Raw genomic sequence first — 26,977 nt, forward strand, 5'->3', positions numbered from 1 at the left:
AGGGGCAGAACCTCCCTTGCCCTGCTGCCCACACTGCTCCTGATTGATGCCATCCCCTCGGCCCTTGTCCTGGCACTAGCAGCAATTCTACCCAGTAACAAGTGACAGGACAGGAGGAGATGGCCTCAGGGTTAGGTTGGACATGAGGAGAAACTTCTGCACTGAAAGGGTTCTCGAACACTGGCACAGGCTGCCCAGGGAGGTGGTCGAATCCCCATCCCTGGAGGGGTTCAGAAGAGGCAGAGGTGTGGTGCTGAGGGACGAGGCTTAGCAGCAGCCCTGGGAGAATGAATGACCTCAAAGGTCCTGTCCAACCAGAGTGGTGCTATGAGGAACCTGAGGACACTGCTGCAGCTCACGGCTGGGGACAGTGCAGTGCATCCTTGTGTCCTCTGGATGCTGGGGTTCATGGGGGTCTATCCCCAGCCCCAGGCGTCCCGGGGGGCTGGGGGCACACAGGCTTTGCCACCGTCGTTGCTGGTGGGCAGCTGCCAAAGGGCTTCCTGCCATGCGCGGGGCTGCTGCCCCCGGTGCCAGCTGCACACCCCAAAGGCGACAGCTCGGGGGGGGTCTCACCGCTCTGCAGCAGCCGTTCTCACCGGGCAGGCCTGCGGAGGCCGAGCCGCGGAGGCGGAAGGGTCACTTCTCCCTTCGGAGGCTGTTTTCGGCCCTTTCCCCTTTCCATCGCTGTGCAGGAGGGAGCAGCCGGGCAGTCGTGACTGCCCCGCCATGAGAGACGCCTCACGGACGTGCCACAACCCCGGCGTGTGCTGCCAGGGGGCGCAGCGGCCTCTCCCGGCCGCGCTCCCGGCGAGCTCCCCGCACGGCCGCGGCTGCTGCCCCGGGGGCGCTGCCCGGAACCTTGGCGCGGCGGAACCCTTGTGCGGCGCGGCGGGGCCGGGGGGAGCGGCGCGGGGCCGGGCCGGGCCGGGGCGGGCCGCGGCGGTGGCGGTGGCGGTGGCGGGAGGGGCCCGGCGGGGCCCGGGCAGGCCATCATGTACGCGGGGCTGCAGGAGCTGGGGGTGGCCAACGGCGAGGACCTGAAGGAGACTCTGACCAACTGCACGGAGCCGCTGAAGGCCATCGAGCAGTTTCAGGTGGGGCGAGCCGCCGTGGAGGGGGCCGGGCGGGCGGCGGGAGCGGGGCTGGGCGCGGAAGGGGGCAGGAGAAGGCCCGGGGTGGGGTCTCCTGGGTGGGGGCTTTACCCTGCTGGCGTTTGTAGGCAGCGTATGGCAGCACTGCCCTCCTCTGGACACCTTCCGCGACCTCAGCGTCGCTCTTGAATGGAGGAGCCCAGACCTGGAGCCAGCCCTCATGCTGTGCCCTGTGCCCCTGTGCGCCCCTTCTGTTGGCAGACGGAGAACGGAGTGCTGCTGCCCTCGCTGCAGTCCGCCCTGCCCTTCCTGGACCTGCACGGCACCCCCAGGCTGGAGTTCCACCAGTCGGTGTTTGACGAGCTGAGGGAGAAGCTGCTGGAGAGGGTCTCTGCCATCGCCTTGGAAGGGAAGGTTGAGGAGAGGTTCGTTAGCGATCCTGGCGGTTCCTTGGGGTGGCCTGGGAGTCCTGTGAGGATTAGCTGCAGTGGACAAGTGACTTAGAATCACAGAGTCAACCAGGTTGGAAGAGACCTCCAAGATCATCCAGTCCAACCTAGCACCCAGCCCTATCCAATCAACCAGACCATGGCACTAAGTGCCTCATTCAGGCTTGGCTTGAACACCTCCAGGCACGGTGCCTCCACCACCTCCCTGGGCAGCCCATTCCAATGCCAATCACTCTCTCTGACAACAACTTCCTCCTCACATCCAGCCTAGACCTACCCCAGCACAACTTGAGACTGTGTCCCCTTGTTGTGTTGCTGGTTGCCTGGGAGAAGAGGCCAACCCCTACCTGCCTACAATGTCCCTTCAGGTAGTTGTAGACAGCAATGAGGTCACTTCTGCAAAGGGAAGTGAAGGAGGTGAGCTCAAGGTCTCTATTGGCTTTGGGCTGAGCCACTCTGGTCCTTTTCTGTCCTGTGGCACTTAGTCTCTTGCACTTACATGTTTTCAGATACAAGAAGCTGGAAGATCTCCTAGAGAAGAGCTTTTCCCTGGTCAAGATGCCTTCCATACAGCCCGTGGTGATGTGTGTCATGAAGCACTTGCCCAAGGTAAAGCGCTCTACTGGTTGGCCTGTTCCTTGGCACCTCTGTTGTAGGTCTTCTCTTGGCTGTGCTGTCAGCTGGCTGCATGCTCCCTCTGCAGACCTTCTGACAGATTGTCATAGAATCAGCCAGGTTGGAAGAGGGCTCCAAGCTCCTCCAGCACAACCTAGCACCCAGCCCTGCCCAACCAACCAGACCATGGCACTAAGTGCCCCAGCCAGGCTTGGCTTCAACACCTCCAGCCACAGCCACTCCACCACCTCCCTGGGCAGCCCATTCCAATGCCAATCTCTCTCTCTGACAACAACTTCCTAACAACATCCAGCCTAGACCTGCCCTGGCACAGCTTGAGGCTGTGTCCCCTTGTTCTGTTGCTGGCTGCCTGGCAGCAGAGCCCAACCCCACCTGGCTACAGCCTCCCTGCAGGCAGCTGCAGGCAGCAATGAGCTCTGTCCTGAGCCTGCTCTGCTGCAGGCTGCACACCCCCAGCTCCCTCAGCCTCTCCTCACAGGGCTGTGCTCCAGGCCCCTCCCCAGCCTTGCTGCCCTTCTCCAAACACCTTCCAGCACCTCAACATCTCTCTTCAATTCAGGAGCCCAGAACTGGACACAGCACTCCAGGGGTGGCCTGAGTAGTGCTGAGCAGAGGGACAGAAGAACCTCCCTTGTCCTGCTGCCCACACTGCTCCTGAGCCAGCCCAGGATGCCATTGGCTCTGCTGCCCACCTGGGCACTCTGCCTCCTCTGCGGCTCCTCTCCCCCAGCACCCCCAGCTCCCTCTCTGCCTGCCTGCTCCCAGCCACTCTGTCCCCAGCCTGTAGTGCTGCTTGGGGTTGTTGTGGCCAAAGTGTAGCCCAGCTGCTCATCAGGTTGGTAAGTGCCCTGTTGGTTGCAGGTCCCTGAGAAGAAGCTGAAGCTGGTGATGGCTGACAAGGATCTGTACAAAGCCTGTGCAGTGGAGGTGAAGCGGCAGATCTGGCAGGACAACCAGGCTCTCTTTGGTGATGAGGTCTCTCCCTTGCTGAAGCAGTATATTCTGGAGAAAGAAAACATCCTCTTCAGCAATGACATTTCTGTCCTGCACAATTTCTTCAGCCCATCTCCCAAAACAAGGCGACAAGGAGAGGTAAGGACAAGGCAGTCTCTGGCAGTGTGCCAGCTTCCGGTCAGCCTCAGCAAACAGCAGTGTCCCTCTCACCCACCCAGCCCGACCTCTGAAGTTTGTTTGGCTAGAGAGAGTATTGGCAAGAAAGCATAGAATGCTCTGGGGTGAAAGAGCCCTCTAAGATCATCCAGGCCAACCATCAGCCCAACACCACCATGGCTGCTAAACCATGGCCCCAAGTGCCATGGCTGCAGGATTCTTGAATACCTCCAGGCATGGGGACTCCACCACTTCCCTGGGCAGCCTGTGCCAATCTCTGACCACTCTGGCACCTCATCTCCAACCTAACCCTCTCCTGGCACAATTTCAGGCCATGTCCTCTCCTATCATCTGATTCTAGGGAGAAGAGCCCAACCCCCACCTCACTGCTGCCTTCTTTCAGGGAGCTGTGGAGAGCAAGGAGGTCTCCCCTCAGTCTCTTCCACATTAAATACCCTGAGTTTCCTCAGCTGCTCCTCCCCATCCCTGTTCTCCACACCCCCAGCTCTGTTGCCCTTCTCTGGACACACTCCAGAGAACACTTTGCTCTTTCTCCTTTGTTCTTCTTTGCAGGAATTATTTCCATAGTTCCTGAGTGCTGTGTAGTAATTGATGAATGTTCTAAAGTGGTGCTAGCAAGCAAGCAGGCAGGGCGAGAGAGAGAGGGAGAAACAGGACGTTCCTCTGTTTTTATAGGGGGGCTAGAAGGAAGTGGGAGTGAGCTAACCACTGCATCTGGGGTCAGGTTCAGACCACTCCCAGGGAGGGGTCAGGAGGACCTGGACTCAGGTTCAGACCACCCCCAGGGAGGAGTCAGGAGGATCTGGGCTCAGGTTCAGACGACCCCCAGGGAGGAGTCAGGAGAGTCTGGGCTCAGGTTCAGACCAACCTCAGGGAGGAGTCAGGAGAGTCTGGGCTCAGGTTCAGACCAACCCCAGGGAGGAGTCAGGAGGACCTGGGCTCAGGTTCAGACGACCCCCAGGGAGGGATCAGGAGAATCTGGGGTCAGATTCAGACCACCCCAAAGGAGGAGCCAGGAGCACCTGGGGTCAGGTTCAGATTCCCCCCGCTGCCCCCTGAGGGTTAACCCTTTACACTCTAACATTCTGTGATCATAAGAAGGCCTTTCCTTGTGACTCTCACTCTGCCTGTGAAGGGTTTGGTGAACACCTCCTGACCAAACACCTTTGGTCTTCCTTTGAGGGAGCTTCAGTGGCGGCAGACGTCCCAGGTTTGCTGAATCACGGCAAAGGATTTACATGTGGTGTGTGAAACAGGAGTCCTCTCTTGGTGCTGAGTGTGCCTTTTCTTCCCACTTGGCCTTCAGGTGGTTCAGAAGCTGACCCAGATGATTGGGAAGAACGTGAAGCTCTATGACATGGTGCTGCAGTTTCTCAGGACCTTGTTCCTCCGCACCAGGAACGTTCACTACTGCACGCTGCGGGCGGAGCTCCTGATGTCACTGCACGACCTGGAGATCAGTGAAATCTGCAATGTCGACCCCTGTCACAAGGTATTAGTCATGTGGGACAGGTGGGAGTGTTACTGGAGAGTCAGAGAATCAGCCAGGTTGGAAGAGACCTCCAAGCAGCTCATCCAGCCCAACCTAGCACCCAGCCCTGGTCAGTCAACCAGACCATGGCACTAAGTGCCCCAGCCAGGCTTGGCTTCAACACCTCCAGGGATGGTGACTCCACCACCTCCCTGGGCAGCCCATTCCAATGCCAATCACTCTCTCTGGGAAGAATTTCTTCCTAACATCCAACTTGAACCTGCCCTGGCACAGCTTGAGGCTGTGTCCCCTTGTTGTGTTGCTGGTTGCCTGGGAGAAGAGACCAACCCCACGACTCCTGTGCATAGCTACTGCCCTGCAGGACTGCAACCCAGAGGAGTCACAGGGCCACAGGATGGTAGGGGTTGGAAGTGACCTCTGGAGATCTTCCAGTCCAACCACCCTGCCAGAGCAGGACCATAGAATCTCGTGCAGGTCACACAGCAGGAATCTCTGCAGGTCACACAGGAACACATCCAGGCAGGGCTGGAAAGTCTCCAGAGAAGGAGACTTCACAACCTCTCTGGGCAACCTGTCCCAGTGCTCTGTGAGCCTTACAGTCAAGAAGTTCTTCCTCATGTTGAAGTGGCACTTCCTGTGCTGGAGATTCCATCCATTGCCCCTTGTGTTATCCCAGGACAGAAGTGAGCAGAGGCTGTCCCTGCCCCTTCCTGACTCCCACCCCTCAGGTACTTATAGACATTGCTCAGATCCCCTCTCAACCTTCTCCTCTCCAGACTAATCATCCCCAGGATGCTCACCCTCTCCTCACCAGGCAGTGCTCCAGCCCCTTCAGCATCCTTGCAGCCCTCCCTTGACCTCTCCAGTAGATCCCTGTCCCTGTTGAACAGGGGAGCCCAGAACTGGCTGCAGTGTGCCAGGTGGAGCCATACTAATCACTGCATGGGAATGTTTCAGGGTTAGCAATAATACCAGAGAGGACCAAAGCTTCAGTCTGAGGAGGAAGAAGAAAGCATCTTCACAATCTCATATCCACAGTCACACTGAACACTGCAGGAGGTGCCCACAACAGAAGGCTTCCATACTGCTGTCACTGGACAGTTTCAGTTGCACAAGCATAGGAGTCTGTGCCCACATAGGTTACAGAGTATTTTGACACTGCCAAATAGAAAAGCATGAGGGAATGAACTCAATGTTCCCTGATCACAGAATCATAGAGTGGGTTGGGTTAGAAAGGACATTAAAGATTATCCAGTTCCAACCCCCTGCCACGGGCAGGGACACCTCCCACTGTCATCCCCATTGCCTAATTGAGCTCTCTGTGAGGAGAGTTCAGACCTTGAATCCAAAACTCTTCTTGCAGCCCTTGGATCTTGAGGTGAAAACTTGATCTTGATTAAGCAGCAGCTTGTATTCATTTCATAACCCTTAAACCAGTGAATGTTATGCTACTTGTGCAGTGTTAAAACCAATTCTGACCTGTGGAGGTCCTTCAGAGCCAGAATGACAGATTGGTACAATCACAGAATGGTTTGGGTTGGAATGGACCTTAAAGCTAATCCTGTTCCAAGCCCCTGCCACGGGCAGGGACACCTCCCACCAGCCCAGGTTGATCAAGATCTCATCCAACCTGGCCTTGAACGCCTCCAGGGAGGGGGAATCCACAGCCTCCCTGGGCAACCTGTGCCAGTGTCTCAGCACCCTCACTGGAAAGAATTTCTTCCTAATCTCCAGTCTCAATCTTCCCTCTTCCTCCTTTCCTCTCTCACTACAACCTATCACTTCTTCACTCTAAGAAAAGAAACTATTAAAATGCTGAGAGGTGACAGATTTGGTGTTAATGTCTCACCAGGATCTTGTTCCTGGTCCTTTTTCTGTGGTCAGCATCACTGACCTAGAACAAAGCTTACTCTCTTGAGTGCTGTTAACTGAGTTTTTATGTGTGTTCAGTTTAGAGAAAACATGGCCTAGAGTGATGGTGTCACTGCATGGGGTTTTGATGTCTTTTGATCAAGAGGCCCAAAATAAGTACCCAGACAGTGACTGAATTAGAAAGAGCAATTCTTCTTCTTCAAGTTGAAAACCACTTGCAGCAACCTCCTCTTTTACCACTGCAAAATGCAGTCAGGGCTGCAAGAGGAGGAAGCCAAGATGAAAGCATTTCAGACAAGCCAGCAAGTTGTTGTGGTTTTGACATGTTTGCTGAAGGGGGAAAATCCTTCTTTTAGGTCAGCTAAGACATTGCACTTCGCTGTCTCTTTCCATTTGGATCATACAGCTCTCACAAAGAAGCACTTCTACTGTTAATATCCCCTCCTCCCGGGTAGCAGTGGTATTACAGTGGCTAAACTATCCCATAATGTTACTGCCAAGTGCTTTGTCGGCCTCCTCCTGATGTAGATCCCCATGGATTGGCCGTGCTGGGCAGTGTGGTGTGGCTTATGCAGCTCTTCATTAACTGCCAGGGAAGGGGAAAAGTGACATTGGTTAACTCACTTTGGTATCTCTGACCTCTTTTTGAGAGGAGGGCCCAAGCCAGCCTTGTGAAGTTCAGCAGGTACAAGGTCCTGCACCTAAGTCAAGGCAATCCCAAGCACTAATCCAGGCTGAGCAGAGCAGCCTGGAGAAGGGCATGGGGGTGTCAGTTGGTGACAAACTGTCCAGGAGCTGGCACTGGTCACTGGCAGCCCAGAGCCAGCTGTGTGCTGGCTGCAGCCAGAGCAGGGAGAGCAGCAGCACAGGGAGGGGATTCTGCCCCTCCAGTCTGCTCTGCTTAGACCTCACCTGCAGCACTGCCTCCAGCTCTGGGAACCCAGCACAAGAAGGACCTGGAGCTGCTGGAAAGGGTCCAGAGGAGGCCATGAAGACACTCAGAGAGCTGGAGAAGCTCTGCTGTGGGGACAGGCTGGGGAGAGTTGGGGCTGTTCAGCCTGGAGAAGAGAAGGCTTCAGGGAGACCTCAGAGCAGCTTCCAGTGCCTGAAGGGGCTGCAGGAGAGCTGGGGAGGGACTTTGGACAATGTCTGTGAGTGTCAGGATGAGGGACAGAGGGACAATGACATTGAGCTGGGAGAGGGAAGAGAGAGAGTGGAGATGAGGAAAAAATTCTTTGGAGTGAGGGTGGTGAGACACTGGCACAGGCTGCCTGGGGAGGTTGTGACTGTCCCCTCTCTGGTGGTGTTGAAGGCTGGGTTGGATAAGGCCTTGAGCAGCCTGTGCTGGTGGGAGGTGTCCCTGCCCACGGCAGGGTGTTGGAACTTGATGACTTGAGGCCCCTTCCAACCCATTCTCTGAGTCTTTGTTGGTATTTCTAACCTGACCAGCTTGCTACCATACCTAAATATATTGCTAAAGCACCTTAACTGCAGAGATTTGGAGGTCCTTGGAGCCTGTGTTCTGGCCACTGTGTCGTTGATTGCTGTTTCAGCAAGCTGCTGTGGTTCATCAAGCTTTCTGCTTCCCCCTGACAGTTCACCTGGTGCCTTGATGCTTGCATCCGGGAGAAGTTTGTGGACAACAAGAGAGCTCGGGAGCTGCAGGGCTTTCTGGATGGAGTGAAGAAAGGGCAAGAACAAGTCTTGGGGTGAGGCACTGGGGCTGTTTATTGAGAGGCAGTCACATCTGCCAGGCCTTGCTGGGGTTAACTCTCCCCTAGAGCCAGCTGACAGCCAGGAGCTCTGCTGCCTGCTCAGATCCGCTGGGCATTAATGCCCTCAGGCATAGCCAGGCATGTTCTGGTGGCACAGATTGTACTGCTGACCTCACCTGTGGGACATCTGCTTGGTTTACCCTGGAATGGCTTCCCAGGGAGGCTGTGGAAGTTCCCTCCCTGGAGGTGTTCAGGGCCAGGCTGGATGAGGCCTTGTGCAACCTTGTCTTGCTGCAAGGTGTCCCTGCCCGTGGCAGGGAGGTTGGAGTGGATGATCTTTAAGGTCCCTTCCAATCTGAACCATTCTGTGACTGGTTTCAGTGCAGAAGACCTTTAGGAGTCATTTCAGCTGATGTCAAGGCAAAGAGAGAACATCTGTGCTGGTTGTACAAGGCAGGAGAAGGTTCAGCAGGTGGACACCTGTAGGCAAGAGAAGATAAGAACGCAGGTTTTACAAGGCCATAGTCAGGAGGTTGTTCCAGTGCTTGTCCTGTGTCTGCCCCTCTTAAACACAGCTCTCTGTGTGTGCCTGTACCAGCAGAGTGCACCCTCATACAGAGTCTCATGGAGTCACCATGGTTGGGAGGGACCTTGAAGATCATCAAGCCAAATCATTCTCTAGCTCTCTCAGGGCCACCATGTCCTTGAGCACCATACCAAGATGGCTTTTAAATACCTCCAGGGAAGGGCATTCAGGCAGTGCCCTGGGCAGCTGCCCCAGTCTTTGCCAGCCCACACACTGACTGGATGTTACAGCAGAATTGCAACCAAGAGCAGAGCCAAGGACCCTACTCTAGTGAAGCCCACTGGTGTCCTACAGCTGTGGAGCTGTGGGTGGGCTTGCAGCAACCTCCTCTTTTACCACTGCAAAATGCAGTCAGGGCTGCAAGAGGAGGAAGCCAAGATGAAAGCATTTCAGACAAGCCAGCATGTATGACATGTTTGGTTTTTGCTTCTCAGGGACTTGTCCATGATCCTGTGTGATCCCTTTGCCATCAACACCTTAGCCTTGAGTACCATAAGGCACCTGCAAGACCTGGTTGGGCAGGACACCTTACCCAGGGTGAGTGTCACAGCTTGTGTGCCTGATCCCAGCCTTCAGCAGCAGAGGGCTAGCACTGCCACAGGAGCGTGATTAAGTTCTCAAATGCCTGTGTAAGTTGAAATAAGGGGAATGTGATACCCTTGTCCATTGTAGCACATCCCTTTGGGATCTGTTGGGTGTTCTGGAGCCCTCTGGGTTGGCAGCAAAGCCTTCACCTGGCTCATCCTACCCTAACAGCTCCTTCCACAGGTTTGCCTGACAGCAGCAGCCTTTTGTCTCTGCCACAGTAAGGGCAGTGGTTTAGTTTCCACTGTTCTGCTCTGTTGGTGCAATACAATACAGATCCTGCTGGCAGTGTCTGCAGGAGGTGCTTGAATGTTCAAGGAGGGGATAGGCTTACAGGTGTCTGAACAGTGGGAGCTGTTTGCTGGTTTCATCCCTGAACTGCTACATTTTGTCGTTGGACTGAATAACTTCCTCAGGACAATTTAAGACTGAGAATTGGTCTGATTTCAGGGGCATGATATAAAACAACCCAAAGCCCCCACAGTCATTCTTGCTCTTTTTCTGTATTGAGGTGACTTGATCTGGCCTGTCACACCTACTTCAATACACAGATTTGGCTGGACCCATTTAAAACAGCTGTCATCAGATCAGCTGCTCACTTCTTGCCCCAGCAGAGAGTGTTCCAAACCCCACAAGCCCTCAGGTGTGTGTCTGTTATTCGACTCCCACTTGAGGAGTCAGTTGCCAGTGAAATTGGAGAGCTGAATTTCTCCAGCAGCCTTTGATAAAGCTGCTCATCCAGGAGAGCTCTGGGCACAAGCCACCACTTCCAAACAAACAGCTCCATGTGCAGCTGGTGGAAGATGGAAATAGCTTTTGTTCTTCTCCTCTTAACATTTGAGGAAAGCCCAGACCTGCTGCTGCTCCTCAGGATGCTGTCTTTGGGACAGGGAGCCTGGGACATGATTGACAGTCAAGTCTTCAAGGAACCCAAACTGGTGAGTGCTGCTGATTTCCAGAATTGAGCACAGTGAAACAGGTTTGGACTGGTTTATTCTTCTGTTGCATCCCTACTTTAGTGCTGGTTCTGCACACCTCTCATCAGAAGCATGTCAGTGGTCACTGAGCAGCAGCTCCAGCAGACAAGCTCCAAGCTTCACTTGCCTGCTGTTTGCTTTTCTTCCTCCTTTGCTCCTTCCTTTGCTCCTTCCTTTGCTCCTTCCTTTGCTCCTTCCTTTGCTCCTTCCTTTGCTCCTTCCTTTGCCCCTTCCTTTGCCCCTTCCTTTGCCCCTTCCTTTGCCCCTTCCTTTGCCCCCTCCTTTGCCCCCTCCTCTGCCCCCTCCTCTGCCCCCTCCTCTGCCCCCTCCTCTGCCCCCTCCTCTGCCCCCTCCTCTGCCCCCTCCTTTGCCCCCTCCTTTGCCCCCTCCTCTGCCCCCTCCTCTGCCCCCTCCTCTGCCCCCTCCTCTGCCCCCTCCTCTGCCCCCTCCTCTGCCCCCTCCTCTGCCCCCTCCTCTGCCCCCTCCTTTGCCCCCTCCTTTTCTCCTCCTCCTCCTCCTTACTAGTTTCAAATCCAGCTGTAGCTCCATTAAATTCTGCCCTGGTTGCTCGTTGTACAGAACTGATGAGTTTGTAGCACAGCTCTTGTGTGAGGGAAGCAGGATCTCAGAGGCTGCTGAGGAACTGGCAGCAGTGATGCAGCTTTACAATGACAGATTTTGCCTCCCAGATACCTGTTGTAGCAATTTTGTGTAGTGCTACAGCCAGCCACAATCCTTCCATACTTTGCCCAGGGCTGGAAGGGACTGCTGGAGATCATCCAGACCAATCCCCTTGCTACAGCAGGGCACCCACAGCAGCTTGCTCCGGAGCACAATGGCCAGGGGGGATTGGAAGCTCTCCAGGCAAGGAGACTCCACAGCCTCTCTTGGCAGCCTGCTCCAGGGCTCCAGCAGCCTCACAACAAAGTTTTCCCTCATGCCTGGGTGTGATGTTTCTGTGGGGGAGGTGAAGTTTCCCTACCTGCCAGTAGGAAATGAATTATTTATGACTTTTCAGTAGAGCTGGATGTCTGAAGGCTTCTGTTCCTCACTGTGAGCTGAGGCTCCCCAAATTGCCTCACTGCTTGTTGCATGTGGTGCTCTGGGACCCTTACTTGGCATACACTGACTGATGGAAGCATTTTCCTCCACCCTCTCTTCTTTCATCCCTTCAAGGAAGCTGAGTTGATCACAAAGTTCCTGCCTATGCTGATGTCCTTTGTGGTGGATGACCACACATTCAACGTAGATCAGAAGCTGCCCTCGGAGGAGAAGGGGCCAGTTCCCTACCCCAGCACCATTCCTGAGGCTTTCACCAAGTAGGTACCTCCTTAGCTACCTCTGTACCCACAGGCCAGGAGCCAGCCAGCACTGACAGGAAGAACTCTGCTTCTGCTAACATGGGGACTTTCTTGGAGGAAGATTTAGTCCTGCTTCATCAGGCCACAGCTGTTCCTTTAGCAGGAAAGGTTTCCACCAGGATTCCTCAAAGTTTGTCTACTAAAGATAATATTTCAGAGGGCTGGAGAAGATCCCCTGTGGGGACAGGCTGGGAGAGCTGGGGCTGTGCAGTCTGGAGAAGAGAAGGCTGCAGGGAGACCTTAGAGCAGCCTTCCAGTACTGAAGGGGCTGCAGGAGAGCTGCGGAGGGACTTTGGGCAAGGTCTGAGAGTGCCAAGACATGTGACAGTGGCTTCAAACTGGAAGGTTACTGTAGACATTGGGAAGATTCCTTCCCATGAGGGTGAGGAGACACTGGCACAGGTTGCCTGGGGAGGTTGTGGATGTCCCTCACTGGAGGTGTTCAAGACCTCATTGCTCTACAGTCCACAGCAGGGCTGTCACCATATGCACACCTCGTGATGGAATTAGTCACTCCTTGGTGCAGAATCTGTGGAGAAACATCTCCCAAGGGAGAGAAGGCACTGGTGAGAGTACACCTTGAGTGCTGGGTTTGCATTTGGGCCCCTTGCTCCAAGAGGGACACTGAAGTACTGGGACATGGCCAGAGAAGGGCAGCAAAGCTGATGAAGGGTCCTGGAGTGCAGGTCTTGTGAGGAGCTGCTGAAGGAACTGAGGTTGTTCAGCTGAGGAGAGACCTTCTGGCTCTCCACAGCTCCCTGAAAGGAGGTTGGAGCAAGGTGGGGGTTGGGCTCTTCTGCCAGGTAACAAGTGACAGGACAAGAGGAAATGGCCTCAGGTTGCACCAGGGGAGGTTTAAGTTGGACATGAGAAGAAACTTCCTTGCTGAAGAAGTTCTCAAACACTGGCACAGGCTGCCCATGGAGGTGGTTGAATGCCCATCCCTGGAGGTGTTTCAGAGAGGCAGAGATGTGGTGCTGAGTGCCATGGGTTAGTACCAGCCTTGGCAGAGCTAGAGAATGGTTGGAGCTGATGATCTTAAAGGGCTTCTCCAACCAGAACAATGCAGTGATTCTCTGACTGGGAGCCAGCACAGTGTGCTGCATGCTGTGCTGCATGGACCATGTTCACTGTGATGCTCATCTGCTCAGCCACTGAGTGGCTGCTCTTTGCTGGGTTTGAGGGGAGGCACTGCTGGAGCTGCTTGCTTGTGATCCAACAGGATTTGAAACCCTCTTAAAAGAACCAAATCTGCTTGAACTTTGTTGCTGAAGTCCTTTTGCTTCTGCCATGACAGGTTCTTGCAGGAGAACAGGATAGCTTGTGAGATTGGGCTGTATTACATCCTTCACATCACTAAGCAGAGGAACAAAAATGCTTTCCTTAGGCTGCTGCCAGCACTGGGTAAGTTTGGATTTCATCTTCTAGGCTACAGCTTGGCCTGGGCACCCAGGAGGCAAAGCAAAGCTGGAGTGAAAATGATTACAGAGTTCCAGATGGAATGTAACAGTCACAGAGTCACAAAATTGCTTAGGTTGGAGGAGACCTTTCAGATCATCCAGTCCAGCCACTGACCCAGCACTGCCAGGTCACCACTGAGCTCTGGCCCTCAGCACCACATCTGCAGGGTTTTGAAACCACTCCAGATATGGTGACTCCACCACTGCCCTGGGCAGGCTGTTCAGCAGTGATCTGCCCCCATCTTGGCCAACTCATCCCAGTTTGTATACTGGGCACAATGTCCTGTGATAATGGAATGCTCACAGATTGCATTGGGCTCTGATGGACTCTCTAAGGGCATCTTGTCCACTGTCCCTGCAGGCAGCAGGGACACCTTCAACTAGAGCAGGCTGCCCAGGGCCACACAAAGTCTGATCTTGAATGTCTCCAGGGATAGGGCCTCAAGCACATCCCTGGGTAACCTCTTCCAGTGTCTCTCCACCCTCACTCTGCAGAACTTCCTCCTGATGTCCAACCTAAATCTCCCCTGCTCCAGTTTCAAACCATTGTCCCTTGTCTAGGCACTCCCAGCCCTTGTCAAAAGTCCTTCCCCAGCTCTCCTGGAGCCCCTTCAGGTACTGGAAGGTTGCTCTAAGGTCTCCCTGGAGCCTTCTCCAACTCTCCCAACCCGGGGAAGGTTCTCCAGCCCTCTGGATCACCTTTGTGGCCTCTTCTGGACCCACTCCATCAAGTGTATGTCTCTCTGGTGTTGCAGGTCTCATATCTTAGATATTCCTAGCTCATTTTTAACTTCTTCTCTAACCCAAACCATTCTATGATCCCTTTGGTTAGTTGGGGTGAGCTGTCCTGGCCATGCTCCCTCCTGCTTCTTGTGCTCCTGCACAGCAGCAAACTGTGGAATTGGAAGGTCTCTGATATCCCAGCAACAGCTCCAGCCAGCAGGATGTTAGAACATTCTTCTCATGCAGAATCCCCAGCATGGCACTTTTCTACCCTCTCAGAAGGACAAGTAGAACACCTGAGGCCTTGAGCAACCTGGGCTAGTGGGAGGTGTCCCTGCCCATGGCAGGGGGTTGGAACTGGATGAGCTTTGAGGTCCCTTCCAAGCCAGACCCCAGGCAAAAGCAGGACACAGTTAGGCATTGCAGCTCCTGTAATGGCTGTGGAAGTTCACTTCCCACTCAGCCCAGCTCTGGTGTTCTTGCCACCTCTTGCTGAATTATCAGCTTATTTACATGGGGAAGCTTCCCACTGGAAGTGGTCTGTTGAACTTTTTGATCCTGAGCATCTTTTCCAACCTGAATGTTTCTGTGATTCTGTATCTGCTCACTGCAGGGTCTGAGGAGATCATGGAGGTGGATGTGACCATGAGCAGAGGATGGTGCAGAAGGATTGCAGGGGACTTTGTGGTTTTGGCAGGAGCAAGCTGCTCTGTGACTTCAGCCTTGCTGGAGTCCTGCCTTTCCTCCACACTCTTCTTACCCTTCTGCTCCTAGTCTGAAAGGTCAAAGCCACCTGCCTGGGCCCCCAGATTTAAAAGCTCTCACTGCACAGTTTTCAGCAGGAACATCTGCTGGGTGGGCAGGTTTGGGCACATCCTTGCCAGTCTCTTTCCTTCTCGTGTTGTGTAGTTGAGACCTTCAGTGACTTGGCCTTCAGTGATATCTTCCTGCATCTGCTCACTGGGAACCTGACGCTGCTGGGCGAAGAGTTCGCACTGGAGGAGTTCTGCACTGCTCTCTTTGATGGCTTCTTTCTCACTGCTTGCTCGAGGTAAATCTGCTTTTCCTCGGGGGAAAATGAGTTTACAGGATGGCTGAGAGAGGTTTTGCTGCTTTGAGCCATAGGATAAGCAAGCTTAAGAGGTCAGTAAACTCTTCACACAGAGTGGAAGCCTTAAGCTGGTGCTGGTTTTTGTTAGGGAGAGGCTTACATTTGGTGATCAGCAAACCCATGGCACATCTGTGGTGAGTTCTGCCCTGACCTGTAATTCGTTATTCATGAGTGGGAGCTGCACAAGGTAGTATCCTTCATGCTCTGCAGCAGCTCTGAACATGAAGAGCAGACTTCAGCTCTTGGCAGTGTCAGCTGCACGCAGCAGGACATGAGGTTGTATCAGTCAGTGTGGTTCAGCTGCTGGCCTGCAGACCAACCCTGACCTCCCAGGGTTTCCCTAAAAATGAGGAATCCCAGAGTGCCAGGTTGGAAGAGATTCTGAGGATCATCTGCTCCAATCTTTCTAGGTCACAGCAGAGCTGCAGTGAGCTGCCCCAGCACCCTGGCAAGAGGAGTCTTTAACTGCCCAGGGCAGGGACTCCACTGCTGCCCTTGGCAGATGATTCCAATCTCCAGCTGTGCTCATGGGCAAACATTTCCTTCTGGAGCCCAATGGGAATGTCCTCAGCAGGAGCTTGTCCCCATCTGCCCTTGTCCTCTCCATGGGACTGCTTGTGCAAAGGGCATCACCATCCTGCTGGCAGCCACCCTGCTTGTCCTGCCCCATGGCAATAAGGTCTGCCCTCAGCCTTCTCCTCTCTGGGCTGAACAAACCCAGCTCTCAGCTCTCCCTCAGGAGAGCTGCTGTTCAGGCCCAGCACCATGTCCTGCACCTGCACACGTACAGAGGGACAAACACCCTCCTGCACCTGCCCAGTGCTTGTCCAGCACAGCTGCTGCCACATGCACTTGAAATCTCCCCTTCCTTCCTTTCTCACACTCACTACAGTTACTCCACAGCTCTTGAATGCATTCAGTACATCAGTTCTGGAAAGCCCAAGGCAGGCTGAGCACTGTGTAGCAGCCAGGCTGCAGTTCTCAGGGGGGTTGGAGAGGAGAACAAAGCTGGCTGGCTGTGGGGTGTGGATTGTCCTGGCACTGCTGCTGCAGCCTTCCTGCTCTGGGGGTGCTGTTGGTTCAGATCTGTTCCTCTGCTTTCACATCTCTCTGCAGGAAGGAGAATGTCCAGAGACATGTCCTCAGGCTGCTGCTGCATCTGCACCACAAAGTGGCACCTGCCAAGTTAGAGTCTCTGCAGAAAGCTTTGGAACCCACCAAGCAGGTAGGGAGGGAGCCTGAGAACAGGCACATGACAGCTGTTGCCTTTCCAGATGCTGCTTAATGGAACAGGAGTTCTACTTCCCAAGTGTGCTAAGTTGTGGTTTAGTTGTCTTGGGGCTTCCTCTGTCTCTGTTAAATCAGACAGGGTGATTGCTTGGAACCACAGAATGTTGGGGGTTGGAAGGGACCTCCAGAGATCATCCAGTCCAACCCACTGCCAACGCAGGGTCACCCAGGGCAGGTCACACTGGAGCACATCCAGATAGGTCTTGAAAGTCTCCAGAGAAGGAGGCTGCACAACCTCTCTGGGCAGCTGCTCCAGGGCTCCAGCACCCACACTGTACAGAAGCTTTTCCTCACGTTGAGGTGGCACTTCCTGGGTTCCAGCTTGTGTCCATTGTTCTTTGTCCTGCCACCAGGCAGAGCCTGGCACCTTCCTCCTGACACTCACTCCTCTGATATTGATTGACCAGATCTCCTCTCAGCCTTCTCTTCTCCAGACTAAACAAGCCCAGGGCTCATCAGCCTTTGTTCATAGGAGAGATGTTCCAATCCCTTCAGCATCCTCATAGCCTCTGTTGGACTCTCTCCAGCAGATCCCTGTCTCTCCCAAGCCGAGGAGCCCAGAGGTGGGCACAGCATTCCAGCTGTGGTCTCACCAGGGCAGAGGGGGAGGAGAAGCATGCTTGGTGTTGTTGCTGGCAGCAGCTGGAGTGCAGTCTGACTCATGTTTGTCTCCCTCGTTCTGCAGAGTGGGGAGGCTGTGAAGGAGCTTCACACCCAGCTCAGCGAGAAACTGGAGCTGCGCAAGCCAAGCCCAGCCGAAGTGACCGAGACTCCCTCCATGGAGCTGCCCTTGCCCACTGTGCCCACGCCAGCCTCACGCTGAGCTCTGTCCTCAGGAGACAGACAGAAGAGTTAACCCAGCACTCAGCAGCTGCTCTGCCTTTCAAATGTCTCTGCCTGAGTGGTGGAAACAGCACACCAAGCCACTAGAGCTCCTCCAGGAGGCACTGCAGCTGGCCCAGCTGGCTCTCGCTGGTTAGCAAACTCTGCCTGCAGTGCACTGCAGAGGTTTCCTTTGCTGACAGTTAGCTGAGTGTCTTCTTCTAGTCCCAGTGAACAGCTGACTGCACCTGGGGGTTTGGGTGGTTTGGTTTTTTTTTCCAAAAGAAAATGTGTATTTCTAAGCTTGGCACCTTGTGGTTTGAAACTCTCGGAGCTGACTGAGCAGTGCTTAACTCACAGCAAAATGAGGAGACACTGGCACAGGCTGCCCAGGGGAGGCTGTGGGTGTCTCCTCCCTGGAGGTGTTCAAGGCCAGGTTGGATCAGGCCTTGAGCAAGCTGTGCAGGTGGGAGGAGTCCCTGCCCATGGCAGAGGGGTGGAATATTTAAGGTCCCTTCCAGCCCAAACCATTCTATGATTCGTTACTGAATTTTATGAGGTTTCTTCTGGGCCATTTCTCCATCCTATTGACTGGGAGAGGAGGGTCCCTGGGAACAGACCTGCCCAGTCTCTTGGCCATGCCCACAGCACAGTACCATGTGCAGGCTTGCTGAGGACATAGAATCAGCCAGGCTGGAAGAGAGCTCCAAGCTCATCCAGTCCAGCCTAGCACCCAGCCCTGCCCAATCAACCGGACCATGGCACTCAGTGCCCTCCAGGGATGGTAACTCCCACCACCTCCCTGGGCAGCCCATTCCAATGCCAATCACTCTCTCTGACAACAACTTCCTAACAACATCCAGCCTGACCCTCCCCTGGCACAGCTTGAGGCTGTGTCCCCTTCTTCTGTTGCTGGCTGCCTGGCAGCAGAGCCCAACCCCACCTGGCTACAGCCTCCCTGCAGACAACTGCAGACAGCAATGAGCTCTGCCCTGAGCCTCCTCTGCTGCAGGCTGCACACCCCCAGCTCCCTCAGCCTCTCCTCACAGGGCTGTGCTCCAGGCCCCTCCTCAGCCTTGCTGCCCTTCTCTGGACACCTTCCAGCACCTCAACATCTCTCTTCAATTCAGGAGCCCAGAACTGGACACAGCACTCAAGGAGTGGCCTGAGCAGTGCTGAGCACAGGGGCAGAAGAACCTCCCTTGTCCTGCTGCCCACACTGCTCCTGAGCCAGCCCAGGATGCCATTGGCTCTGCTGCCCACCTGGGCACTGCTGCCTCCTCTGCGGCTCCTCTCCCCCAGCACCCCCAGGGCCCTCTCTGCCTGGCTGCTCTCAGCCACTCTGGCCCCAGCCTGTAGTGCTGCTTGGAGTTGTCATGACCAAAGTTCTGTCCTCAGGTGTTAGAGGCACTGGATGGTGTTGCCATGGGTAATGGGCTCCCAGCTGGGCTTTGTGCTGTTGATCAGAGTGCTGTGTCCTGCTGCAGGTGTCTGAACTGCATCAAACCATTTGGCCAGCAGGATTCTGCTGCCAGTTCTGCCTGAGGCTGTTTAAGCTGCAGGGGAGCTGCCAGCAGTGCTCCCCACATCCCCTGAGCCAGGCAGCTCTGGGTGGGAGGCTGTGGGATGTGTCAGGCACAGTTAGCTCCTGCAGTTTGCCTGTCCACACCCTGGCACTTTGTTACCCAGCGTTTCTGGGCATCCTGGGGGGTTTCTGCCCATGGGCCCTTGCTTGCTGGGACTTGAGCATTCCCAGTGCCAAGGAGCTGAGGAGGCTTCTCCATTTCCTGACAGTGTGTCCACAAACCCCACAGGGGAAGCAGACACCAGTGAAGCAGAGGTGACAATCCCTCCCCTAAGCTGCTGGCTCCCTCTGCATGGTTTTCTTCCTCCTCAGTTCTCAAGTACTGCATGAGGAAGTTGAGTGGCAGCTCTTTATTTCTGGTGCTCAGGGATTTCATAGCATTGCAGAGGGGCAGGGGCTGGGGGGGACCTCTGGAGATCATCCAGCCCAACCCCCCTGCCAGAGCAGGACACACAGGAACACATCCAGATGGGTCTTGAAAAGTCTCCAGAGAAGGAGACTCCACAACCTCTCTGGGCAGCTGCTCCAGGGCTCCAGCACCCTCACACCAAAGGCATTTCTCCTCATGCTCAGGTGGAGCCTCCTGGGTTCCAGTTAGTGCCCATTGCCTCTTGTACTGCCACAGGGCATCACTGAAGTGAGCCTGGCCCCTGCTTCTTGACAGCCACCCCTCAGATATTTATAGACATTGATCAGATCTCCTCTCAGCCTTCTCCAGGCTCATCAGCCCCAGGGCTCAGCCTTTCCTCCTCACAGATGTTCCAGGCCCTTCAGCATCCTCATAGCCTCTACTGAACACTCTCTAGTGTATCTCTGCCCCTCTTGAACTGGGGAGCCTACAACCAGACACAATCCTTCAGCTGTGGTCTTTTCAGGGCAGAGCAGAGGGGGAGGAGAACCTCCCTTGCCCTGCTGGCCACACTTCTGCATGCACCCTGGGGTGCCCCTGGCCTTGGCTTGAGGGCACTTTGCTGTGCTATGCACATTTACTGTTCACCAGGACATCAAGAAGGACCAGCAGTGAGCAGAGGAGCATTCATTAGCAGGTAGAGCCCACACTGAAGATAAGTTCAGTCCAGCTTGAAGGATACCTTCACAGAAAGCAACCAAACCATCTCTGTGGGTGGATTTTTGGCCTGCAGGACCTGCAAGGGGAGTTTGCCAAGGAGGACAAAGCTGAGCAACTGGATGCAGTGAAACCAGATTCCTTTTCTTGCAAAACAATTGCACAAGGGGCAAAGGTGTCTCAGCTGCTGCACCGAGGTGAGTCTCTGCTGCTGCTTCTCCTGGGCAGCAGGAAAGAGCTTCAAGATTGCACTGGGCACTGGTGAGGCTGCCCTTCAAATCCTGGGGTCAGTTTTGGGCACCTCACTGCAAGAAGGACGATGAGGAGCTGGAGCAGGTCCAGAGAAGGCAACAAAGCTGGGGAAGGGTCTGGAGAACAGGGCTGGGGAGGAGCAACTGAGGGAGCTGGGGGTGTGCAGTGTGGAGGAGGCTGAGGGAGACCTCATTGCTGTCTGCAGCTCCCTGAGGGGAGGCTGCAGTGAGGTGGGGGTTGGGCTCTGCTCCCTAGAATCAGGTAAGAGAAGGAGAGGAAATGGCCTGAAATTGTGCCAGGGGAGGGTTAGGTTGGAGATGAGGAAAAATGTCTTTGCTACAGGGACTGGCACAGGCTGCCCAGGGAGGTGCTGGAGTCCCCATGCCCGGAGGTGTTCCAGACACCTGTGGCTGTGGCACCTGGGGCCATGCTTTAGTGTTGGGTTGCTGGTTGGGCTGGATGACCTTAGAGGTCTCTTCCAACCCAAGCAATTCTCTGCTTCCCTGATCTGCCTGCATTAAAGGCAGCAGCCCACAAGTAGCCACTGCATCCTTGGCTCCCCCTTCTGCAGGTTCTGCAGGACCTGGGGGTACTGATAGATAGTAGCTGAACATGAGCCAGCAGTGTGCCCAGGTGGGCAAGAGAGCCAATGGCATCCTGGCCTGCATCAGGAGCAGTGTGGCCAGTAGGACAAGGGAGGTTATTCTGCCCTGTGCTCAGCACTGCTCAGGCCACACCTTGAGTGCTGTGTCCACTTCTGGGCCCCTCAGTTCAAGAGAGAGGTTGAGGTGCTGGAGCATGTCCAGAGAAGGGCAACAAAGCTGGTGAGGGGCCTGGAGCACAAATCCTATGAGGAGAGGCTGAGGGAGCTGGGGGTGTGCAGCCTGCAGAAGAGGAGGCTCAGGGGTGATCTTATTACTGTCTACAACTACCTGAAGGGACATTGTAGCCAGGTGGGGGGTGGCCTCTTCTCCCAGGTAACCAGCAATAGAACAAGGGGACACAGTCTCAAGTTGTGCCAGGGTAGGTCTAGGCTGGATGTTAGGAAGAAGTTCTTCACAGAAAGAGTGATTGGCATTGGAATGGGCTGCCCAGGGAGGTGGTGGAGGCACCATCCTTGGAGTTGTTCAACAAAAGACTGGATGAGGCACTTAGTGCCATGGTCTGGCTGACTGGCTAGGGCTGGGTGCTAGGTTGGACTGGATGAGCTTGGAGGTCTCTTCCAACCTGCTTGATTCTATGATTCTATGATTCTGCCACCAGCAGTTCCGTGCCAAGGAGCTCAGAGAGCTGCTCCTGTTCACAGCCATCCAGCGTGAGCCAGACGGACCCCCCCCCTGCTGGCTCTGCTACCACTGTCACAGGCAGACAGTCCAGAGCTCAGGAGACAACTCTTCTCACTTGCTCTCATAGCACTTTCCCCCTCAGACTGGCATGAGTCTGCTGTACCGAAGCTGTGCTGGCTGCTGGGGGTTAGGAGCACGAGAAGGTGGTGGAATGTTTGTAAAATCCCAGGGCTGAGTCACTCCCAGTCCAGCACAAAGAGAGTTGATGATTAAGAGTGCAAGTGTCATGTTTTTCAAGCACGTTGGTAGGTAGAAGCAATTCAAAGCCCTCAGAAGGAAGATGTCTCAGAGCTGCTGCTCTCTGCTCTATCAGAGGCTGACTCGAAGGAGGCTGCAAGGTGCTGACAGCTCCTACACAGCTGCATCTTCTGCTTGCCTCTGCAAATCCATCTTCCTGTCCACTCTGACATCTGCTCTCTCCTGGCTCTGTTGTGGCTGCATTTGCATTTGCACAGTCACACAGTGCCAGGGTGGAAGCGACCCCAAGGATCATCTGCTCCAACCCACAGCAGAGCTGCAGTGAGCTGCCCCAGCACTCTGGCAAGAGGAATCCTCAGCTGCCCAGGGCAGGGACTCCACTGCTGCCCCTGGCAGATGATTCCAGTCTCCAGCTGTGCTCATGGGCAAACATTTCCTTCTGGAGCCCAATGGGAATGGCCCCAGCAGGAGCTTGTCCCCATCACCTTTTGTTTTCTCCATGAGAGTGCTTGTGCAAAGGGAGTCTCCATCCTGCTGGCAGCCACCCTGCCTGGCCTGCTCCATGGCAACAAGGTCTGGCCTCAGCCTTCTCCTCTGCAGGCTGCTGAAGCCCAGCTCTCAGCCTTTCCTCACATGGCAGGGCTGCCAGGCCTCTGAGCAGTCTCCTGGCCCTTGCTGGGCTCCCCTCTCTCTTTAGAGGTCTGTGTGGCTGCTTCTGAGCTGAGAAGGAAGCACTGATGTGTATGAGAGGAGAGAGGGAGCTGTGCCTGCAGATGATGTTGATTCCCATGAAGTGCACAGGAAGCCCCACTGGAGGTGTCAGAGTGAGCCGCGGCTCTGGAGACATTGCTGACCTGTGAAATGAAGCCTGGGCAGCAAACACCTGCTCCAGTAGGTCAGAGCCAGGTTTGTGACACTCCCCCAGGTGAGCAGTTTAACCCCTGGTGAAGAACCGTATTGCTACAGAGGGCTTTCACCAGCAGCTTCCTTGCAGAGCAGCCAGAAGGCAGAGCAAGGAATCTGTTTTCCATCCTGCCTGTCCCAGCAGGATGGCATCCATGGGCTTTGGCTGCTTTGGAGATGCAGGAAGCAATCTTGCAACTAACAGGGTCCTGCTTGAGCTGTCTGAAGACACTGGACCCTAGGACCCCAGACCCACCTTTACTAGCACAGTATCTAAGTAGAGGTCCTGCCAGCTGCAGGTGCCTGTGGCCTGGGGGGATCACTGAATCTTCCAGACACCACAGGAATGTTGGATCATGACCCTGTGGCCTGTTGGAGGAGCTGCTTGGCCTGCTCTGTCAGTTTGGCCTCAGTGTGTGAGAGGTTCAATGTCTCCAGTCCTAGCTGGAGCAGTCCCTGCTGCCTTTGGGCTCAGAAGTTCCTCCTAGAAAGCCACCAAGTGCCACAGGTCAGGCACACAGCTTAGGTCAGCCTCGATTTGCTGTAAGAAAACAACTGCTGCTGCCTGTCTGTGATGTGATGTGATGTGATGTGATGTGGTGTGATGTGGTGTGGTGTGATGTGGTGTGGTGTGGTGTGATGTGGTGTGGTGTGGTGTGGTGTGATGTGGTGTGGTGTGGTGTGGTGTGGTGTGGTGTGGTGTGGTGTGATGTGGTGTGGTGTGATGTGGTGTGGTGTGGTGTGGTGTGGAGGCTGTGTGAGCTCTGGGTCCACAGTGAGCTTCTAGGAGGGACGTGCTGGAGAGAGTCCAGCAGAAAGCCACAAAGGTGACCCCTGTGCAGAGCCTGAGAGCCCTGGGGCTGTTTGGTCTGGAGAAGGCTGAGAGGGGACCTGAGCAATGTGCACAGACAGCTGAGGGGTGGGGGGCAGTGCCTGAGGCCAATCCCTTCTGGGTGCTCAGCAGCAATAAGCCAAGGAGCAGCAGCTACAAAGTGGAGCAGAGAAGGTTCCAGCTCACCATGAGGAGAAGCTTGTGTGGTGTGAGGGTGCTGGAGGCCTGGAGCAGGCTGCCCAGAGAGGCTGTGGAGTCTCCTGCTCTGGAGACCTTCAAAACCCTCCTGGATGCATTCCTGTGTGCCCTGTCCTAGGGGATGCTGCTTGGCAGGGAGCTTGGACTGGCTGAGCTCTGGAGGTGCCTGCCAGCCTCTGCTGTTCTCTGACTCTGTGATTCCCAGATCGTTAGTTGCACCATCTGCAGTGGAGGAATGGGGTGAGAGATGCTGCAGGAAGGTGAGCCTTGGTGCTGCAGTGTGCCCTTGGGGCTACAATGAGCATTAAGTACCACCTGGTGCCTACTACCTGTGGTTTTTAAAGCCTCTAGCAGTGAAGAGGCCCTAAGATGTCATCCAAGCAGGACAGCAGCAGCTGAACGACAGAGTCTTGTTCCTCAGAGCCTTTGCTCCCACAGCACCACACCAGAGGGGTGGGAATGCAGCAGCAGTAGGACCTGCATGCAGTGAAGGGCTCAGGGACTGCTCTGGGCTGTGCCTCCAGTCCAGAGAGTCTTCTCTCCTTGGACAGAGGAGCCTGGCCCCATTTCCACCCTGGCTCTGCACCTTTTGTGTCAGCTCAACTGTGAGCTGAAGGAGTTGTGCCCTACCTGGGTTTCTGCCCCACCAGAACTGGTGAGCCTGGTTTCAGTTTCTTTCTTTGGAGCTTGCCTGAGTCAGGTTCTGCTTCCCTCTCACTTCAGGCTCAGGGAATTTCTTTCCATGTCATTTCTCCCATGCAGCCTTCAGCTGTGCTTGATCTGGAAAACATCAGGGGAGAGCTGAGGAGTGTTGGCTCCTAAGGAAAGCAGTTTGCAGAGCAGTGGGCAGCTGGAGAAGCAGCTCAAGGCTCTGCTCTGCAGGTGAGGTCTCTTCCAGCACCCAGGTGTCTGTGCCAAGTGATGGCCTGGTTTGTAGACACATTTTGTGGTGGCAACTTGAAATGGTTTGGGTGGGAAGGGACCTTTAGAGGTCACCCAGTGTAACCCCCCTGGCAGTCAGGAGGTTGCTCAGAGCCCCAGACAGCCTCACCTGGGATGGTGCCAGGGATGGGCATCTGCCACTTCTCTGGGAAACCTGGGCCAGGCTCTCACCCCCCTCAGTGCCAAACATTTCTCCTTTCTCTCCACTCTCAATCTCCCTCTTTCAGTTTCAAACCACCACCCCTTGGCCTCTCACAACAGGCCCTGCTCAGAAGTCTGTCCCCAGCTTTCTGATTCCCTTTAAGACCTGAAAAGCCACCAGAAAGTCTCCCTGGAGCCTTCTCTTCTCCGTGCTAAACACCCCCAGCTCTCCCAGCCTGGCCTCACAGCAGAGCCCTTCCAGCCCTGCCAGCACTGCTGTGCCCTCCTCTGGCCCTGCTCCAGCAGGTGCCTGCTTGTGCTGTGCTACTGAAGCTCTACTGCAGCTGCACAGCACCACTGGCAGCTCTCTTGTGCTGATGACTATCAAAGGGTGCAGCAGCCTCGCTGGTTGCTGCTGCAAGCCCATGAGAGTCCCCAGGGAATCTGCTAACTGCTCCACTGAGAGTACTGGCACAGACTGAAGGACCCACAGGGGTGCTTCTACTCCCACCAAACCTCTCCAGGACAACACTCAGGCTGTGCCCTTGGGCTGAATTTATAGCATCACAGAACTGCTTTGGTTGGAAGAGACCTTTCAGCTCGTTAAGCCCAACCATGGACCCAGCACTGCCAGGTCACCACAAACCATCTCCCTCAGCTCCACATCTCCAGACCTCTTAAAGCCCTCCAGGGATGAGGACTCCACCACTGCCCTGGGCAGCCTGCTCCAGGTCTTGACAACCATTTAGGGGAAGAAATTGTTCCTCATGTCCAGCCTAAACTTCCCCTGACACAACTTGACACCATTTCCTCCCATTTGATCCTTGGGAGAAGAGCCCAACCCCCACCTCACTCCAACCTCCTTTCAGGAAGCTGTAAAGAGCAATGAGGTCTCCTCTGAGCCTCCTCTTCTCCAGGTTGAGCACCTGCAATTCCCTTGGCTGCTCCTTGTGCACCAGTGCAGGCTGTGGGGGCAGAGGGGAAGCAGCCACAGCTCCTTGGGGTTTGTGAGGTGCCCATTTCTGTACCTCCCACACCCCCCAGCTGCTGGAGGGGCCCTTCAGCACCACTGCCATCTCCTGTCCCTTCCTGCCCTCTCAAACTGGGCTTTAATCACTCCAAAATCAGCCTTTCCAGTTCCCTTTGTGAATCACTTGCCAAGGAACATACTGCTTGTGTCTAGCTGTTTGGAAACCAAGTGCCCTATTAAGAGCTGTTTGCTCTGGCACTGACTGATGAGCTGTTGGCTTCCCTACCTCAAGTAGAACTAAGGATGAATTGGTGACATTTTAAACCAAAAATCACAGCATCATAGAACGGTAGAGGTTGGAAGGGATCTCTGGAGATCATCCAGTCCAACTCCCCTGTCAAAGCAGGGTCACCCAGGGCAGGTGACACACGAATGCATTCAGATGGTCTTGAAAGTCTCCAGAGCAGATGTCTCTGGGCAGCCTGCTCCAGGGCTCCAGCACCCTCACAGCACAGAAGCTTTTCCTCACGTTGAGGTGGCACTTTCTGGGTTCCAGCTTGTGTCCATTGTTCCTTGTCCTGCTACCACCTGGCACCTTCCTCCTGGCACCCACCCCTCTGGTGTTTACTGATGGTTGATCAGATCTCCTCTCAGCCTTCTCTTCTCCAGACTAAACAGCCCCAGGGCTCATCTGCCTTTGTTCACAGGAGAGATGTTCCAGTCCCTTCAGCATCCTCACAGCCTCTGTTGGACTCTCTCCAGCAGATCCCTGTCTCTCCCGAGCTGAGGAGCCCAGAGGTGGGCACAGCATTCCAGCTGTGCACCAGGGCTCCAGCATCCTCGCACCAAAGCAGTTTCTGCTCATGTTGAGGTGGAACTTCCTAGGTTCCAGTTTGCATCCCTTGCTCCTTGTCCTGCCACAGGACACCAGTGAAAAGAGCCTGGGCCCTGCTCCTTGGCACCCACCCTTTGGCTATTTGTAAGCATTCATAAGGTCCTCTCATCTCCAGGCTAACCAGCCCCAGGGCTCTCAGCCTTAAGCTGTTTGTTAAGGTTCAGGTGACCTTGCCAAGACCCCCGGGTGAGGTTTGCTCAGGTGGTGATGCTGGTGGAAGAGCAGAGGCTGTCTTCAGTCTGTTGGGGTTGCCAAAGCAGCATGAATCGATCAAGGTGTGAAGCTCTGCACCAAGCAGATGATCTACCTCGGGTGTGCCTTCATAAGAAGGAGCACTTAGAAAGC

The 26,977-nt window shown here is 55.0% G+C and overlaps 1 protein-coding gene across 1 annotated transcript; it reads left to right on the forward strand.

The window, feature by feature from the left end:
- Positions 1–947: 947 nt before the first annotated feature.
- Positions 948–17,606, forward strand: NELFB (negative elongation factor complex member B). The gene is made up of 13 exons (XM_064171109.1): positions 948–1,097; positions 1,356–1,519; positions 2,053–2,152; positions 3,041–3,271; positions 4,617–4,802; positions 8,271–8,383; positions 9,410–9,512; positions 10,403–10,498; positions 11,714–11,856; positions 13,196–13,302; positions 14,991–15,132; positions 16,309–16,417; positions 17,168–17,606. The coding sequence occupies exons 1-13, from the start codon at positions 996–998 to the stop codon at positions 17,303–17,305; spliced, it is 1,734 nt and encodes a 577-aa protein (XP_064027179.1). The 5' UTR covers positions 948–995; the 3' UTR covers positions 17,306–17,606.
- The last annotated feature ends 9,371 nt before the right edge of the window (positions 17,607–26,977 follow it).

The sequence above is a fragment of the Pogoniulus pusillus genome, chromosome 35 (assembly GCF_015220805.1).
Source record: "Pogoniulus pusillus isolate bPogPus1 chromosome 35, bPogPus1.pri, whole genome shotgun sequence".
NCBI classification, from domain to species: Eukaryota; Metazoa; Chordata; class Aves; order Piciformes; family Lybiidae; genus Pogoniulus; species Pogoniulus pusillus.

Excerpts from the sequence above, each read along its gene's own strand:
- NELFB (XM_064171109.1), top strand. The coding sequence starts at position 996 with ATGTACGCGGGGCTGCAGGAGCTGGGGGTGGCCAACGGCGAGGACCTG. Across the intron at positions 4,803-8,270 it reads ATGTCGACCCCTGTCACAAG|TTCACCTGGTGCCTTGATGC; the intron begins GTATTAGTCATG and ends TCCCCCTGACAG. Across the intron at positions 13,303-14,990 it reads TAGGCTGCTGCCAGCACTGG|TTGAGACCTTCAGTGACTTG; the intron begins GTAAGTTTGGAT and ends CGTGTTGTGTAG.